The following is an 18,677-nucleotide window of genomic DNA, read 5'->3' on the forward strand; positions in this document are numbered from 1 at the left end:
TAACGGTAAAAGGTTGCATTGCTTTATTAAATAAAACATTCCAAAAAATCCAGCTTATTGTGATTGGTCAGGTGGGAAAATTTAGTAACCATCTTCCCTGACATCATTTGTGGCTATAAAATGATGTCAGTCAAAGGGCACTTAGTGATGCAGCAGTTAAATGAAGGAAGTCCAGACTTTACTTCTTGCAGGGCTGTCTGAGGGACTCCTTCAGAAGCTCGCTGAACTTGGCTGTGTCACATTTAGTCAACACAAACACGCTGTGGCTCTTCTTCAGCTGATTTGTGCGATCCAGCGCCAACATGCCTCGAGCAATGGAGCCCTGGAGCTCCACGCGGACGGGACACTCGATGCTCTCCGTCACCACGCTGCGGTCGATGCAGGCCGCCATCGCGTAGGAATCATAGGAGACAAAGCCCGGCCCAAAGTACACGTCTCTCTTAGTCATCATGGCCTCTCTGGAATAAGCCCAGCATTTAGACGTTATCATCCTCATGAAGCGTGCAGCTGGAGCGTCCTGATTGACGAGCTCCTCAAGGAACTCCTGCACAAATCAGGAATTTCAGTTTAAAGTGACCCACATGGCAGGGCCATGCACTTCTCTAAGCGTGGAGATCTTACCCACGTCAGTGCGTTTCTGCACGCATACTCCCACGATGCCAGGTAGGTAGGACAGAGGAACTCCTCAAGAACAATATAGGCCGACTCTGGATCCATGGCGAAGTTAAACTCTGCACACAGAGTCACGTTTCCTTTTCCTATAAAGGCAGAAGCACCATTATTCACTCCTGAACGCCTCACGCTCAAACACCAGTCACCACGAGGCCGTTTTACCTTCCATGTTGCCGCCCATGATGTACACCTCCCTGAGCTTTTGGGGAAAATGGGGGTCAAGTCTGACCGCCAGCGCCAGATTAGTGAGCGGGCCGAGAGCCACCAAGGAGACCTGTGGAGGACATGTTTTCTTCCATTAGTGTTTTCTCAAGGGGAATTGTTGAGATCTGTGCCTAACTGAGCAAAGAATCATGCTCTTTGGGAAACGCATCACAATTTAGGATCAAATTGTGACTAAACGAAGGAGTTTTTGAACCTGGTTCTGGTTTTCGGACACCAGTCTTATCATTGCGGTAACTGCATGCTCCTTTTGGATTTTCTCCTCCCAACAAGGATCTTTCTCCTTTATCACATCTCCGAGTCCATCACTTCCAAAGTGGTCAGTGGGTGAGTTTCCCGCTCCAACCAGAGGGCCAGCAGAACCTTGAAACACTGGAATCTACAGGAGGAAGTTCAGATTAGTGCAGCTTTCCTTACAGATTAACACCTGAGTTCTGCCGACACAACACTGCGGTGTAAACCCTGCTGGCCAGGCTCAGCAAGACTTGTCACAAAATACCAAAGATTACAATATATTAAACTCCGCCAAGGATGTTACTTTAATGCTGCCATTTGTGTTTATGTGAGCAGAAATTCACTAGTCCAGGAACCTTTCTCCTAATCTGGTTAAACTAACATTTTATGAACATGCATGACAGGAAGTCTGTTACTGACTCTCAAAGGCAGACAAATCCCATCTGTTTAAACAACCAATGGATGATTTACAAAGGTATAAAAAAAAAATCCTTAAAGGGACCTCAGAGAGGGCAGTTTAGAAACAGATCATTGTTTCTAAACATAACATCTGTGTGTGTGTGATGCAGTTTTTATTTAATAATTGATATTTGAATAGCTGGAGGTCTGTGCTCTTCTAATTTCGACAATACCCTAATTGTTGTGACTAATGAGTCTGTGTGCTACACCAATACTTTGAAAAGTAACAACTTAGACTGTTTCTACAGCACATTTAAACACATGTGAACCGAAGTGCTGCACAGCAGGTGAAACATTCAGTAAAAAATTCATAGAAAATGAATCATTTAAGAACATTACATCTATATTAAAATACACAAATCTGCATTTCCTCAGATTGTGATTGTTCAGACAGCTTCAGTAAACGCACCCCGTTACGCTCACAGACTGAGAGCACCCTCAAAACGTTCTGACACACGTTGTCGACCGTCGTGTTCCCAAACACGCAGGTGACGCCCAGGATGTGGATGTTAGGCGCCGCCAACGCCATCATTATTGCCTGAGCATCGTCTATGCCGCAATCGGTGTCGATGATCATTAGCTTCTTTTCCATGGTCTCCTGTAAGATTACAAACAACACAATACATTAACTGTAAAACAGTAAAATATGATGAGCTCCTAACAGGCGGACATATGCACCACCTGGTTTTTCATTAGAGAGGAGTTTTTCACTGCTCTGCCTATCAAATATCTCCAGGATCCTGATTCTCAGCTCACACAGTAGAGTCTGCTCAGTATTCAGAGCTGTCTGAAGGACCTTTGTCATCATTACCTGTATCTGCTGAGAGAAACTCCTCTAGTGGACTTCTGTACCTTTGGAGCCTGCCTCGGTTCTTGTTGCCTCACACCTGGCTGTGGCAGTACAGGTAGGTGGAGACACTCATACAGATTAACTTCTCCTCGGTGACCCTTTGGACTCTGAGGTTACTCTTTCTGGCAAGAGACGGTTTTGTTTTGTTGTTTTTTTGACATTTTAATCTTCAAGTCTTCAATCAAAGACTAAACAGCAGTGTAATATTCCTCACCATGACCTCTGAGGAGTGTTATCCTGTTATCAGGTTTGATTTACCCCTCAGCCCTTTTTCTTTTCTGTGTTTGTTAAAACAAGAAATGCCAGGGAAATGCTCTATTAGCAATGAAAATCCTACAGATAATACTAGAGTCAGTGGTGTCATTTTAGTTCAGAAAGGTACCGAAAGGCGCATTTAAAATCTTTTTACAGGAAAAAAAAAGTTTTGACACCAATATCACATCAATCATATTTGTTACTTGTTACGAAGAGCAAAATATCCCACACAAATCTGACTAAACTGGGAGCTGTTTCCACAAAAGAGAGCCCTGAAAACTAAAGGCTTTTCAGAATGTTTTTAAAACAACCTAATAATAATGAACTCAATTACTCAATAAAGTATTTAAGTAAGTAAGTTTGTGAGGTTTGCTCATAGGGGGTCATCTTGATTGTTAGCTCTTTGCCTTACAATAAAAAGCATCTTGATGCAACTGTTGATCTGATTTGGCGTTATGTAAATAAAAAGAAGTATTATTGGTTATTCAAATAATATTATCATCTGAAATGTGTTAAATAAATTCTAGTATTGGAACTGAAAAACATATCTTAACCATGAACAAATATTTAAAACAGAAGTTGACCCAAGGTTCTTTAAAACTCGGTTTCTAAAAAAAATTAAATGAAATAAATTCTTTTAAAAACCAAAAAACGTTTCAAAATACATGACAAGCTGAAAGGGTTGTTTTGTTGTGTTAACTAATTATTATGGAAAGTTACTATCGCTGTGATTTAGTGACCATTGTAACATGTTCAAGCACACTGCTCTGTATAAACTGCTTTTATAACTTTGAAGTATCCGTATCGGTAAGATTGGCCCTGTATTTTACTTGTTATCATATAGCACACCACCAGGGACAGGAGAAGTCATTCTGCTAGTGATTCGGCTAAGCTTAGCAATTAGGTTAGCTTCCTAAACAAACAATGAGTGAATATTATGCGTATAATTTGCAGATGATTCAGCAAAGAGTGTGTTTCTGATAAAGAACGTGAAGGTTACATTGTGAAATGAGCCGTTAAACAAAAGCATGTAAGCATGTAATGCACAGATTAACCTGCTGAAAAACACCACTGTAAGTAGTAACAGGAACCGGAAGTGATCCAATAGCAAGCCACGACCGCCAGAGGACGCGCAAAGATCAAAGTTCAGGTTTGCTTATAGTTTTTAGAGTCAGGTCACCTGTTAGAAGAAAGAAATCACAGTATGTCCACTACAAAAACGGCCAATCTGTATTTATAGAGTGATCGTGCGGTTTAAACTGCAAGTAATGTAATTATATTTTCGCTTTTAAAGGTTTAAGTCGGATCTCCAATGAACAGACTCACCTTAGGTCTGCGTGCTTGAGCTTCAAAGAGCCTCCGCAGGCGCTCGAGCAATTCGTGAGCCGCAGAGGGACACATTTCCGGTCTCTCTCTTATAGCCGTCTCCCCTCTGTCACACTGTCTTGTCTCAATCTCTTCCATTTTTCTTTCCTCAGTCTTTCTTACTGGTATGAGTACAGGGCGTGGCACTGGTAACCTTTAAACGTTTAAAATAATGCCTTGAAATAATGCAGAAAAATATTAACCGTTATGTTATTATTCATGCTGTCATTATTAACATTTTTTGTAGCTATACTGTTAAAAGTGACATACACTTTTAACAGTATAGCTATGATCAGCAGCTATGCACTCTGTGTTTGTGTGCATTGTGGTACAGGGGTCGTCCTCTGGACCACAGGGCGATGTATAAAGATGCTTGGGACAGCGTCTGCCTTCAGTCTCAACTTTCCCTTTTTAGTACAAACTGATCTGCCTCAAAATGTGCCTACAGACTAACTTCATTATATTTATTTCCATATACACAGAAACTAATTTACAGAATATGCAGCTCTACATGTCATTACATGTCTATAGGTTTATAAAAGTTTATGTTACATTAGTAACTGATGATTCTTTGCTAAATATCAGCAGGCAGTTTCCCATTCAAGCCTACTGCATGTCTGCATTTAACTTGCTCTCGGCAAAACCAATGGAGGTATTGAGATTCTCAACTCCTGGGTTTTTGGAAAATGTTTTAAGTATATGCCTTTCTGTGTGGAGTTTGCATGTTCTCTCCGTGTTTGCGTGGGTTCTCTCCGGGTACTCCGGCTTCCTCCCACAGCCCAAAGACATAACTCTAAATTAGCCCTGTGACAAACTGGCGACCTGTCCAGGGTGTACCCTGCCTCTCGCCCTATGACAACTGGGATAGGCTCCAGTCCCCCACCCTGAAAAGGGATAAGCGGAGGAGAATGGATGGGTGGATGGAAAAACAATGTTAACTTGTTACAATGGCGTTAAAGCCATAGTAATAACTGTTAACGCCGTGGGTAACGGTGACCGTTTACTCACCGCATACATATATATTAATGAAACTACATATAAGATAACATTTTTTTTAAGTTAATGCATTTAGAGATTAATAATTACCACAAATAATAAATGTATCGACGGACGTGTCTCTGAGTCTACAAATTTAAATTGCCCGGTATGCACTTTCAGGAACTATCTGAATATATCACGTGACGCTGACGAGACTCGTCCATTCAAGCGCTCTACTGTGATTGGTTTAAACTGAGAAATAATTTTACTGAGACGGGAAGAGGAGGCGCCAACTGGACACGTCCAAATATGTAGTAAATTTAATGCAGTGCAATAACATACACATGTGTGCGATGAAAAGTGTTTTTGCTCATTTAAACTTTCTGTTTTTGTTTTTTTAACAATCTTATAAGAATTTAACAACGTTGATATTTCCCTTCCTCCCGGTTGCTCCTCAGAATGGTATAGTCCGATGGACCTGCTCAGGAAGAGGCTGCGGGTCAGAAGGACGACGTTTGTTGCTTATTTTCGGCTATTTTCCACATTTTTCGTGCTAATGTGTGCGGCGATTTGGTAGTTTGCTCTCAGCTTTATCTTTTTCCGCCTCCCCGCCAAGGGTGGTCATTACTGAAGATTTTATGAGTCTATCTGTGATGCTGAAAATGACGGCTGGGCGTGTTTACGTCCGCTAACCAAATTGGATGTTTGTGGGTGATCGCAGCAGCTTTACAGGTGAACCGTTAGTTAATGTTTAGGTGGATATCAAGAGCCATGCTGTCTGTTTCTATGATAGGTGACTCATTGTAGGCTAAAGGCTAAGAGGAACAGTGCTTGTTTGTCTCTCCGTGAGCCTGACAAGTGACATTCAGGATTATGTCTTTGGAATTTGTTATGTTCATAGTTTCAGGTGTTTTCGTTAACGTGGACCAACACTGGGTTTGCCAGGGGGACGATTTAAAGACTGTATATAAATGAAGGAGCTAGCTTGCTTTACAATTGTATAAGACCCTCTGCCTATTAACACTCTACTTTGTCTATAAAATTTCTTTTTTGATATCTGCTTCATGTTTGTCCACCATCCCTTCCAATGAAGATCTGAGCATCTTCAGCTCTACCTCCTGTCTCCAAACCATACATGAAAGCAGGTCTCATTACCATCTTGTAAACCTTCCCTCTCACTCTTGCTGCTCTCCTGTCTTCACCTCTCTCGTCCGCGGTCGAGAGAGTTAGTTACCCCAGTTATTTAAACCGATCTATCTTCGTTACCTGTGCTCCATCCGTCTCTCTTTCATCCACAAACATGTATTCAGGCTTGCTTTTACGGATCTCCATTCATCCTCTCTCCAGTATATACTTCCACCTCTGCTGCCACTTCACCAACGCATGGCACAACATATAAGAGCCACCTCCACGTGACAAGACTCAGCAGTCCATCTGCATCTAAAGAACAAAGGTCACTCTTTCGAAAATGCCAGTGTTCACATTTTGGACAGAGAAGATGGATGGTTTGAAAGAGGAGTAAAAGAAGCCATTTATGTCCACTGTGAGCGACCATCTTTGAACAAAGGCGGTGGCTTACGACACCAACTGTCTGCCATCTATAATCCAGTTTTGAGTTCCCTTCCCAGACGCCTTAACGCCCACTCACATCCTGGGCCATATGACCTCAGGAAATCACATGATAGGGTGGGGCTAGGTTTCACAATGAGCTCACCCGAAACCTTGGCTGATTATGACCTACACCCGTTTTCACACCTTGGCTCATGTGATTGGGTAGAGGATCATTAGGGGGTCCTTTTGTCCCTCTTGGGGGGATACTCCCACAGGGTTTAAATCTGGGACTCTCCACCATTTGACCCTAGAACTGAAGAAGCTTCTCGGATGAGAGATGAAACGTCTTCAAGCAACTTAAAGAAGTCTTTCGTTAGACTTCCACCTCTGCAGACTCCACTTGATCACTACGGATCAGTGTCATCTGCAAACTCCTGCCTGACCTCATCCATCAGCCTCTCCATCACCACTGAAAAAAATTTAATCTCACCCCCAACTTGAACCCATCTGTCACTCCTAACACACATCTCCCCACTGTCTCGCTGTCCTCATACATGTCCTGCACGACCTTAACATACTTTTCTGCCACTCCTGACTTCCTTATGCAGTTCCTCTTTTGGCGCCTTATAATATCCTTTCTCTGATCCATGCAGAGACCGTCAATCTCCTTCTGACCTTTTCTGTACTCCCCCATCAACACTCCCTAAGCACACATTACATCTGTAGAGCTCTTTCTCAGCATGAAGGCATACTGCTGCTACTTAACCTAGCTTCAACAACTCTTTCCCACAGCTTCATGGTGTGGAGCTCTGCACATCACCCTTGTTCTTGAAAATCAGTACCAGTGCACTTCTTCTCCATTCCTCAGGCATCCCCTCACTCTGTAGGACTTAATTATTTAATTATTAAGCAATCTTGTTGAAAAGTCCACTGGAAATTTTTGATAATGATGGATTTTGCTAGTTATGGTAACTGTTAGACTAAGAAAGTTGGTTCATGTGTTTCAGGAGCTTTTTGGTTCTGCATTCTCTCCAATGTATGATCCAAATACATTTGAAGGCAGGTGATTGGATGCAAATTCCTTTCACAGAAGCAAAAATATTAAAATATTAAACATCACGTGCAACAAAAAGGCAAAAATAAAGTAGAATAGTTTGGTAAAATAAAATACAGTAATGGAAGACAAGCTCAGTGTGGTAAAAATTACAAAGAAGAAGGAGAGGGAGAACAAATACACAGAAAGAGCTTGGTGAATAAAAATCTGTTGTGATATGTAACATATGTAAGATTCCCCTGTGTCTGTGTTTGTGGCAGCAGAGCTGAGCTATCCTGATGTAATACAGATGTTTCTGTGTCAGATAAAACTATTAGCTGACTGATTTCTCCTATCTGAGTGCAGTGTGAGGTCTCTATCTCTGCACTTTCATCTTCTTCTCATATATTTTGAATAACCTCCTTTTTTCCCTGCAGAGGTCACTTCTCCATCATCGCGTTCCGTCTCGTCCGGTTCTGTTGCCAGTCAGCTTAGCGGCCGCTCGATGCCTAACACCTCAGAGGGTCAGGGAACAAACCTGTCTGGGTCTGCGGAGCCATCAGGGCTGCAGCGGACCGCAGACAGGGAGGAGGAGCACAGCCTGATTCGGTCCCTGGCCCGGGATGCCGCGAGGGTGAGGCGGGCTTCTAGTGCTGAGCTCCACCTGCCGTGGACCTGCCCGGTCACACACTCCCGTGAGAAGTTCTACACAGTCTGCTCTGATTATGCCCTCTTAAACCAGGCTGCCTCCGTGTACTGCCCCCCAAACACAGGCAGGGACGCGCTCTCAAAGAAGCAGGATGACGGATCCCCACGTGTAAAGCCCAAACCCTCCACAGAGCTCAGTGCCGCACACACTGGAGGTTCCCGTGGGGGGGCAGGCGAGGACTGTGACATGGAGGACGTGTCCAAGCCTATTTTGGCCTGGGAGATTGACACAGCAGACTTCAACACTGCATATACAAGGAAAATAAGAGCAAGTAAGAAAGGTCTGGAAGTGAATTTAATCAGTTTGGTTTACATGATGTCACACTTTGATGTTTTTTGAAACACTTTTTCAGGCAATGGTAAGAAATGCGGCGCTAAGAAGATGAAGTCATCCGACAGACCCAGCAGGAACCTGCAAGATGTCCCTCCTCACGCCTCACTGGAGGAGATCAAACAGAGGAAAGTGCTCGACCTCAGAAGATGGTAATGTTATATTTAGCCTCCATTTTCATTTCCTCCATGTTCGTGCAGTGACTTTTACAGAAAGGAAAGCAGAGACCATCCCCTCCATCTCCCTGTACACACAAACAAAAAACATCTCTCTTTACTATTTACTCACTATTTAACAAGATAAACTGGATCAGATTAAAACATACCATTCATGCTGTTTATTTTCACTCTACATGGACATCTTCACATTTTTGTATCTACTATCTGTTTAGGAAAAGAACCAATAAAACACTATGAAAACACCTCAGTATACATGAAACTGTTTTATTGGAAAGTTGTGCCTAAAATATCAAAAGTAAAAATAATCACTCTACAGAATAATGTTCTCTCTCTGTGTTAAATCGTGTATTATTTATATTACCTTAAACATATAACTGCTGTGTATGTTTAAGGTTGAGCGCATTGTAAATAGTTATTCTGTTTAATGTTTAATGTCCAACATCACATGTTTGCGATGATCTCTAAAAAAGTTAATGAGCTGATAAATACAGGTCTACAAAAGTATATGAAAATATTAATCACAAAAAAATAATCTGAATTAAAAGCGTTGAGTGTTGTGTGACGTGGTTAATGGTCAATATCTATCGGGGGATTAAAATATGGATGGAAAATGTTGGTGGAGTGTTGGCAAAACAGCTGGTTAAACCTATTACGTTTAGAGATTTTTATAGATGCTATTCTGAAAGTGCTGCTGAGCCTGCACCTGCTCAGCTTGCCTGTTTTATTAGACCAGACATGGTCAGCGCCACTGTCCATTATGTCCATTATGGTTATAGCTTCCCTTGCTAATGTACTAAAGGAGTTATTAACATCCTTTTCAAACTTCATCTTCTCTACATCACACATGTCGGCTGAGGTGATTCGCCGACGGTAAATCACTGAAGCTCTTTTACTTGCTACTCCACCACTAAGCTGTGTTTCCACACAAAGGGTCAATCATAATTGATATCAGAGCATTGAAAGCAGAGCCGGGGTTGCTTCCCTTGCATTCTTGTTTCCCATCAGACCAGACGAGAGGTTTGTCCAAAATGTGCATATGCAAACCATCAGAAAAAAGCTCCTCCGGTCAGTGTTACTGGGAGACGGACACGACTATATAACAGAGGGAGCTATGGTCTCCATTGTGCATGAAATAAGCGCAGCTTTAGCGACAACTGCTGACTGTGGCCACAAGATGGCAGTCATGTAGAGGATGGATGGAAACATTTGATTGTCTGAGATAAAAGGGGAGAGATTGATTTGACTCTCTGCACTCTCCATTTTCACTGCAGAGCTTTAGAGCCAGCTCAATGCCCTTTTTTGTCCCCTGGGGTCAGGATTTACTAAAGAAGGGCAGTAAAGTTTTGAAACCAAAGAGCGAGGACACGGTCAGCGCATTTGTGTTTATTTGAATGAGTTTTTCTTTCACAGCACAACGGCTGTCTCGTTTTGTTGTCGCTGTGGCTGTGACAGCTGCATCTAGAAGTGTTCATTTATCTGAAATTGTAATTGCACAGGCGGATGACTGAAAGCTGTGAGGGCAGTGCCAAATGTTTGCCTCTGTCCTCCGGGTTTTTTCTGGAGTAAGACTCTGCCATTCTGCTGAATGGTTGCACATTGATTTAAGGCAGTGAATATTTGTTACCTTCCTACTGTAATCCAGCATTTCCTGTTATTTCTGGCAATTTTGATAAACCAATATGAATACTTGAAGAAATTAAACCCCACATAAAAAAGTATTTTCATTGCAACCCCGGTGATTCTCCAGAAGCTCTTGTCTTCTTTCGGAGAGGACCCGTTACCTTAACAGAAGTCTGTCTTTTGTGTTATAATCCATTTTTCTGCAGGTACTGCATCAGTCGGCCACAGTATAAGACGTCTTGTGGGATCTCCTCGCTGGTTTCCTGCTGGAACTTCCTGTACAGCACGCTTGGCGCAGGAAAGTGAGCAGCCTGCATCTTATCTCATAAAAAAAAAAATCAGCTTATGAAGTGTGGGCGATGAATAAAAGGTGTAAATGTTTGTTTGCATTGCCAGTCTGCCACCCATCTCTCAGGAGGAAGCTCTGCATATTCTGGGGTTTCAGCCGCCGTTTGAAGAAATCAAGTTTGGTCCCTTCACCGGCAACGCTACACTGATGCGGTACACAAACCTTCCGTCTTTTACTTTAAAAAAAAAAAAATCTAAAGAGTGCGCAGGTCTGCAGTCAGTGCGTTTTCCTCACAGGTGGTTCAGACAAATCAACGACAACTTCCGAGTGCGAGGTTGCTCCTATATTCTGTACAAACCACACGGAAAGCACAAGACAGCAGGAGAAACAGGCGAGTCAGCTGACCCACTCAGCGCTGTTATTCTTACAGATGTGCAGCTTGAGTGATTAAACTCGTTCTTCTTTTCAGCTGAAGGAGCTCTGATGAAACTGACACAAGGCCTGAAGGACGAATCCATGGCCTACATTTACCACTGTCAGAACCACTACTTTTGCCCCGTGGGGTTCGAAGCCACGCCGCTCAAAGCAGCAAAGGCGTACAGGTAACGCCACGTCACAGCAGTTAGAACTGCTCATTTAGATCAGTGCTCGCTAAAAGCTGTGTTTTGAGATTTTTCTGCTAGCCCCTGCACAAAATATAATGAATGAGGTTTCGGTTTACTGCATTGATCCACATTAAAGGCTCATTTTATTTTATGTAGATATTTACTTGATGATGCTCGTTCATTTTTTTTTTTAACTTTTTTAAACTTTTTAATTTAGCTTATTTCTTTTTGTGTAGAGTTGTTTTGTTTTGTCATATTTCTTTGTTGCATTGTTTGCTGTAAGTTTACGTTTGTTAGAGATTTTATTTAATCTTTTGGCTGCGTGAAAAAGACGTTTTAATGGGACTCTTTGCAGTCCTGAGGACAAAGTCTTGACTTGAATTAGAGGGTAAGTAACAGGAAACTGTTTATTCTTAGAGGTGCTCAGGAAGTGTGAACACCTCTTTAAAAGCAGAGGCTTCGGCACATTCAGGTGTGTGCTAAGTCTTCCCAGGAGTGGACATCCCAGCATATTCACTCCATGCTCAAACCCTGCAGTGCTCAGAGAAACTCCATAACTCTACAGGCCACAATAAGCATGTTAAAGGTTAAATCCATGAAAGCACACTTTAAAAAACTTAATTTACCTAATTTTATGACCCTCTGAGGAGCAGCTGATTTTTTTATTATGTCCTGAGATGTAAAATCTTATGGACTTAAACAAGAGACTTTACATTCTTAATGTCACCATATGAAAATATTAACAAATTAGTTGACTAGTTTTTAGTAACAGATGTTGTCCTGTTTTCTGTGAAGGGGCGCTCTTCCCACTAACGAAATGGAATACTGGATCTTAATCGGGGAACCCAGCAGAAAACATCCGGCTATTCATTGTAAAAAGTATGTTTCTGTTCAGTTTTTACTCCATTTCCACGTCTGCTGCTGTTAAGCAGTTTAACAGGAAGTTCTCTCTGCAGGTGGCTGGATATCGTGACTGACCTCAACACCCAAAATCCAGAATACCTGGACATTCGCCACACAGAGAGGGGGATTCAGCGCCGCAAAACCAAAAAGGTTCCAATTCTCAGACCAGCTGTTTAAATGTTTGTGTGTCTGAGATGGTGAATAACTAAAAGGCTTCTTCATTCGCAGGTAGGTGGAAACCTGCACTGCATCATGGCCTTCCAGAGGGTCAACTGGCAGAAGCTTGGCCCCTGGGCGCTGAATTTGGAAAACCTGCGGCACGACTTTCACCAATCTGCCACGGAAAGGGCCCACGCGAGCGACGACAGCGAAGAGAGGACGTCAGCCAAGCGGATGGCCCAGCTGGGACGCTCGCACAGCATGGGAAGCCAGAAAGACACCAGCTGGAAACGCCTGTCCAACAGCACGGAGTACAGACAGCGCAGCTCGCCCGACAGCGACCTCGAAGAAGACATCACAGACTGAAAGGTTCTTAGGGATGAGCAGGATGAGGACTGAGTATCTAAACAGTAGTGAAGTTATGAAGTTAAAGAATAGGTCTGGGGTTTTCTGCAGTTTACTGTTAATAAACGGCATGAAAACACCAAAATGCACTGTTAGTGAAGCGTTAGGACTCTTTAAATGTCCAAAAACAGCTCAGATACGTAGTTTCATTTTTTTTTAAATCATCTCCTAAAACTGCTCGATGCATCCATTTCTTCTGCTTATCCAAAGTCGGGTCACTTCTAGGCTCAGCAGGTTATGCCAGATATCCTTTTTCCCAGTGACCTTTCCCATTCCCCCTGCGGCATCCCAAGGTGTTCCCAGTCAAAATGAGATATGGGTCTGCTAGGGGGTCTCCTCCCAGTTAAAAACCTATAGAGGGAAGTGACCAGGAAGCAGTTTTTATTGAATTTATTGACAGTAGAAGCTTTACAGAAATCACAAGAGTCTTTTTTGAATATTTAAGACTACCACATGTTCAGCTCATTTTAGTGCTTTGAAGCAGATACTCTCTTTAGGGTGTTTTCACTTCTTGTTTGTCTCCTGTGGCCATATCCTTTTTCTTTGCTCACTTTGTCCTTTAGCAGTGAAGACAAGCAATATGGAGACAGCTGCTTCGCAATCATTACAGAGGCAGTTCCATGACTGATCCACATGAAATTTCTGGCCCATGTAGCATTGCGTGCAGCTTTCAGGTCAGCAGTAACTTGAAATGGTTTTCCAGCCTTGTGTTTTCAGTCTGAAGCAGTAAACCGACAAACTAACGAAGTAAACTTTGAGGCCATCAGTCGTCTGCGTCCTTCTAACCGGGGCGACATTGAACCAGTTACAGTTATTTCCTCTGGAAAAAGGTTGAGTGTTGAGTGAGTAAAAATTCAGAAATAATTCTCAAATACATGTTTCCCATGTAAATCGTCTCAACTTTCTCTTTGTAACACTACGGCAAGTTTGGTTCTTCGGTCTGTGGAAATGTGGATTGGCAGCAGCCGAATTTTTTCAATAGCTCTGTGTTGTTGTGTCGAGACGCAGCAGAAGAACTGAAATTAATAAACTCATTTGTAGCCACCTGTTGCGAAAAGCTCAAATATTTGACCAATCAGAAAACGTGCAACACTTCTGCAGAATATCCCAGCAGAACGTTTTCTTCTAATAGAAACAGGGAGGATGCTTTGGTTTGCTGTAATCATTCCCGCAAGAGATTTGGCCGCAATCATAAATGAATAAATCTATAAATAATAAATAAAAGGAGCTTTGAGAAGTCGGACCCACTCAAAGCAAACCTCACGGCGTTGCCGCTCATCACAGACACGTTTCTGCAGGTTTAATCTGAGCTGCACCGACACATCCACTGTACATTCTTTCAGACGCAGCTCATCGTACAGGTACAGGAGGTGGGATCGTTTCTCACCTGGCGTTCAGCGGCTCGTCCAGTTAAAGTATCGTGAAAGCTGCTGGCGTTGTGTTGTGTTTCGTGAAATCTCCGGGGGGACGGTAGACAATCCTGGTGTTTAAACACAGGAGCTGTAGAAACTTTGGACACTCCGAGTGACACTCATGGTTTATTTCAGACACGAGCAGTTCCTTTACATGTTTCTTTGCACCTTTTGTGGGTCCGTTTGTCTCTGACCCACACACACAGTCATTGTGTACCTAAGTGGGTTTGATGTAGTGGTTTATTTATTGACTTATTTTACAATAAAATGGGATTTTTAAGAATTCCTGCAGCATTCGTATTTCTTTTTTGTTTAACATTTATTGTGACTCTTCCGGTGTTGCTTTTATTCACACGGCTTATTCACAGTCTCATTTCATGTCAAATAAAGCATGTAGAACCCTTTTTACCATGAAAGTCTTAGTCACCAGCATCATGTAATCAATCACAGATGTCATTATAATTTGCAGAAAGTCAGCAGTGACAGGTTTCTGCCTCCTTCAGCTTGTCCTGTTCTTGTAGGCAGCCAAGTTTTGAGGCCTCTCTGCAGAGGCTGGAGGTTCAACGCCCCTTTAACTGCTGTCTTAGCTCTGCTATGTGAGCAGGGCCGATACGACAGCATCCCCCTGTAAGACAGAGAAGAGCTGCTCAGAGAAAATGCTGCAAAACAGAAAAAGACTGAGTATAAGAGAAAGCAGCTGAGCTCACCTATCAGAGCAGCGCCCTGCTTCACCCACATGTGGCTCAGATCAGGCGTCCATCCTGATGGTTTTCCTGATGTTTGCCACCTTTGAATGAAAAAAGATCCTTTACTGAATCCACACAGATATTTAGCAGATTTTCCTTTTTCTCTTTAAGGAATCAAGTTTTTATGGTAGCTTTATGTTGTATTTACAGAATGTAAACGTTGATGTGAGGCGTTTAGACTTAGTGTGTTAATTTAGCTTCAGACCCACCCCCGCTCAGTGTCCCACTCCTCTCCGCTGTTAGGGTACACCACCCAGCTCATGTTTGAGACGTGCAGCGGTCCAGCAGAGTCCAGCAGCGACTCCACCACGTCTGGAGGACAGCAGTTGACTCCCACAGCGAGCAGCTGCGTGGATCTCTCGGCGACCCGCATGGCGTCAGCGAACAGGCTGCCGTCCGATATACGCTTCTCGTCCTGATGGCGAGGCGAGTCATTGTGTGACTAACAACGAACTAATATGGATCTTTCGTCATCGCTGTTCACGGGCAGCGATTACCTTACAGGAGAACGACAGCCAGGCTTTTGAGTTTGGAAACTCCCTCAGCAGCTCCACCACAGCCTCCGCCTCTTTGATGCTCGGGATTGTCTCAAAGGCGATCAGATCAACTCCCGCAGCTGCTAAGCAGTCAACCTGAGGCCTGTGCCAAACTTTAAGCTCCTTCAAATAGATTAAAGACACAAGTGTACACAGCTTAAATGTGTTTTACAATTAAAATGTCATATAGATCTCTGTTGTACTCAAAATGCTTCAATTTTGTTTGTAATTCTGAAAGTAGCCATAGTATTAAGGTAAAAAGTGTCATAGTGTCATTAAATATACTGAAGTTATTGTCCCAAAAAAGGAGGTACTTAATGATTTTTCATGAAATGAACCGAAAATATAAACAGAACCAGAACCGGAGATATAAACAACTATTCTGGGTAATCTTCTCAAAGCAGGCATAAAGTCCAGTAGGTGGCTGAGGGGTACCTACTTCAACACTCATCTGCTCTGCGTAAGCGCCAGTGTACTCCGAGCCATCGTGGAGAAAGGCCCCGTACGGCCCCACAGAGCCTGCCACCAGGGGGCGTCTCTTCCCTTTACAGAGAAATAAACAGTGAGATTATATCACAGTTTACAGCAAGAGTCGGCTCAGCTCAGCGTAAGCTCTCCTACCTGACTCAAACCTCTTCACCGTCTCTTTGGCCAGATGAACTCCGGACATCAGCAGCTCTCTGGCGCGTTCAGCGCTCACCTCCAGGTGGCTGATGAATCCTGGGATACTTGCCTGGTATGTGGCTGTCGTGATGACATCAGCACCACTGAGGAGGAACCTGTTCACACAAAGTGTATACATTAAGTGCTGATTGATTTGTATTTACCAACATTTTTTGCATGGACACACCTGTAATGAGCATCTCTTATGGCCTGAGGAGCAGTGTGCAAAAGCCTGGCGCTCCACAGAGGGTCTCCCTGCATATGTAACACACACACACACGAATTTCAGTCCAGATTCACATTAATAAAAAAAATCTTATATTTGATCTGTAAAGACCAGATAAAAATATTATTCACCTGTTTACGTACTTTATATTTCTCAAGAGGGCAGATTTGGGAAATTCAGTAAAGATAATACAATGAAAAAAAAATAAAAGCTGTGAAAAACAAGTAGCTCACAGTCACAGACAGGCCGTGAGAACAAGGCCAGAGGATATATTCAGGTCATTTAACCATCTCTCTGAAAATAAATACAAAACTATGCAGGTATTTTCTGCTGCAAAGATACAGAGTACACTCAGATCGCAGATGAGCCTTTGATGCTCAGGTTTGACTGACTCTGTAAAGTTCAGCAAGCTGTGATTCTAAGTAGGGAATATCTGCAGTCTACATCCCAGGTGAAGCATTGTGAGCAACTAACAAGTCCCAAGTTGCACAAGTTTCACCAGCACGTGTAGGAAATGCAGGTGTGGTGACGACTGGAAGTTTCTCGGGTGGAGTGGACAGAGTTTTTCTAACTTCACAAACAGATGTGCTGTAGACAAAGAAACTTAATGTAAGAAGAAAAAACACTTCTGTTTTGTTTTGTGCGCTTTTGAATCTCTTGGGTTTCAGTGGGTTGGACATCTCAGGGCCACATATGCTCCCATTCAGGTGACGTCTTTTTCAGGAAAGGCCTTGCGTATTTCAGCAGGATGATGGTAAACAGCATGCTTCATCAAATCTGAGTCTGAGTGCTGAACTGCAGGCCTGTTGTCCAGACCTTTCATCAAGCAAAGCGTCTGGAGCATCATGAAACCAAAAACACAACAAAGGAGATTCAGGACTGCTGAGCAGCTAGAATCCTGTATCAGACCAAAATGGGATGACATTCCTCTCCTGATAAGTCCAGCAGCTGCTCTCCTCAGTTCCCAGACACATGGCCTTGTCCCACCCTTTTTTTTATAGATATGTTACTGCCATCAACTTCAAAATACAGACATGGATTAAAAATAGACACAAAACATCTCCAGAGAGAAATTAAATTAGTCTAATCAATAGAAAATGGTGACCTGTTGCAGGTTATTTTTATGATTTACCTGCAGTTTGGCTCCATGCGCTTCCAGATCAGTTGCCAGTCCACCATCTAGGATCAATGGCCCTTCATCATTAACCATTTGCGTGAGAAGAGCAGAGGAGCCCATGGAGCAACACTTTATTAAAAGATTTACTGGAGAATTCTTTGCACTGCTTTTCATAAGAAGATCATTCAGTCAAGTTACTAACGCTGACTCCTCTGAAATAACACCACCGGGCAGCTTAATTATTCACACAGAAGAGAGTGAAATGCAACATCAGATCCTTCACGTTTCATAATGTTGTCCTTCCGGGTAACAGTGAAGGTGCGTTTATGGCCGCTCAAAACTGAACTTCTTCGCAGCATCAGCAGACCGCCACTAGATGTCCTCCTACACAATAAATGCACACTGTATTTCACCAGAATCCGATTCTTGCTCGCTCCTTTACTTTATAAACAACCACTGGAGCAAGACAGCGCAGCTTTTCTTTTGTACTGCTTTATAATTATCACGTATACAGTTTAATTTAAGATATCCATCCAATCATTTATGACTAATATATTACATTTTAAGGTCTGCATAAAAACAAATAACAAAAACTGTGCTGAAAGGTCAGACTTCCCATGAACACGTGAATGCACCTCTGCAGTTACTATAGAAACGAAGTACGGCTAATGTTTGCTAGCTAACAACAGTGTGCTGTCACACAGAGTTTACAGGGATGTTTTAAAAGATGGTGAGTAAAGATTCCCTCATGTCATCAAACCGGGGGGCGTGAGGGCTTCGGTGAAGGTAAAAACTTCCGTTAGAGCCTGAAACAGGTTGCTGTTTGCTACTGTTAGCATAATAAACACAAGCTAGCCGAGCAGTTCTAAACATCAGTGCTTCAGGCTAACGGGTTAGCCGTTAGCTCCTTTAAAAATATCATTTATGGCTTATACACAGTTTAACTACAGATACTACAGGTAGCTGTGTGGTTAATGTCTAACGGTGAACATCAGCTATGATTAAATTAGCTAAAGGTGTAGCTGAGCAGGTGCTTTTAATGTTGGTATACCTGGCATCAAACATGTTTCTGCTCAAAGAGTTTCTATCCATTCAGCTGGTGCCCATGTTTTCTGTTTATTCGATTGACTAGGCTGAGTGGAGGAGGTGGTCTGAGCTT

The 18,677-nt window shown here is 42.8% G+C and overlaps 4 protein-coding genes across 14 annotated transcripts in view; 2 read left to right on the forward strand and 2 right to left on the reverse strand.

The window, feature by feature from the left end:
- Window positions 1-5,262, reverse strand: LOC147301413 (inosine-uridine preferring nucleoside hydrolase). Of its 6 annotated transcripts, none has more exons than XM_086283512.1 (7): window positions 5,144-5,262; window positions 4,019-4,211; window positions 1,997-2,185; window positions 1,091-1,273; window positions 835-946; window positions 622-758; window positions 1-544 (listed from the first exon to the last, which is right to left on the reverse strand). In XM_086283512.1, the coding sequence occupies exons 2-7, from the start codon at window positions 4,154-4,156 to the stop codon at window positions 179-181; spliced, it is 1,125 nt and encodes a 374-aa protein (XP_086139638.1). In that variant the 5' UTR covers window positions 4,157-4,211; window positions 5,144-5,262; the 3' UTR covers window positions 1-178. The 6 variants fall into 6 exon arrangements, with proteins under 6 accessions (XP_086139638.1, XP_086139639.1, XP_086139641.1 ...); XM_086283513.1 differs by having other exon boundaries at window positions 4,019-4,233; XM_086283515.1 differs by lacking the exon at window positions 5,144-5,262 and adding an exon at window positions 2,399-2,559 and having other exon boundaries at window positions 4,019-4,125.
- LOC147301414 (basic immunoglobulin-like variable motif-containing protein) lies at window positions 5,209-14,513 on the forward strand. The gene is made up of 10 exons (XM_086283507.1): window positions 5,209-5,767; window positions 8,057-8,599; window positions 8,681-8,810; window positions 10,664-10,759; window positions 10,854-10,958; window positions 11,043-11,137; window positions 11,216-11,348; window positions 12,147-12,230; window positions 12,308-12,404; window positions 12,483-14,513. Exons 1-10 carry the CDS (start codon window positions 5,737-5,739, stop codon window positions 12,777-12,779), a joined length of 1,611 nt encoding a protein of 536 aa, XP_086139633.1. The 5' UTR covers window positions 5,209-5,736; the 3' UTR covers window positions 12,780-14,513.
- LOC147301415 (betaine-homocysteine S-methyltransferase) lies at window positions 14,255-18,632 on the reverse strand. 4 transcript variants are annotated; one of them, XM_086283520.1, is made up of 9 exons: window positions 18,570-18,632; window positions 17,534-17,595; window positions 16,363-16,430; window positions 16,134-16,291; window positions 15,952-16,055; window positions 15,474-15,635; window positions 15,186-15,391; window positions 14,938-15,017; window positions 14,256-14,855 (listed from the first exon to the last, which is right to left on the reverse strand). In XM_086283520.1, the coding sequence occupies exons 1-9, from the start codon at window positions 18,574-18,576 to the stop codon at window positions 14,791-14,793; spliced, it is 912 nt and encodes a 303-aa protein (XP_086139646.1). In that variant the 5' UTR covers window positions 18,577-18,632; the 3' UTR covers window positions 14,256-14,790. The 4 variants fall into 4 exon arrangements, with proteins under 4 accessions (XP_086139648.1, XP_086139646.1, XP_086139647.1 ...); XM_086283519.1 differs by having other exon boundaries at window positions 14,259-14,855; window positions 17,534-17,902; window positions 18,570-18,610; XM_086283522.1 differs by lacking the exon at window positions 16,363-16,430 and having other exon boundaries at window positions 14,255-14,855; window positions 18,570-18,586.
- nme7 (NME/NM23 family member 7) overlaps window positions 18,108-18,677 on the forward strand; it is a 25,693-nt gene continuing 25,123 nt past the window's right edge. For all 3 annotated transcript variants that reach the window (XM_086283509.1, XM_086283511.1, XM_086283510.1), the window contains exon 1: window positions 18,108-18,248. In XM_086283509.1, the coding sequence (XP_086139635.1) occupies window positions 18,246-18,248 (3 nt within the window). In that variant the 5' untranslated portion in view covers window positions 18,108-18,245. The remainder of the gene's footprint in view (window positions 18,249-18,677) is intronic.

Source organism: Aulonocara sp. 'chitande type north' Nkhata Bay, linkage group LG23, assembly GCF_057382095.1.
Source record: "Aulonocara sp. 'chitande type north' Nkhata Bay isolate Kocher_YH1m ecotype deep benthic linkage group LG23, A_spYH_male_GT1.1, whole genome shotgun sequence".
NCBI lineage: Eukaryota > Metazoa > Chordata > Actinopteri > Cichliformes > Cichlidae > Aulonocara > Aulonocara sp. 'chitande type north' Nkhata Bay.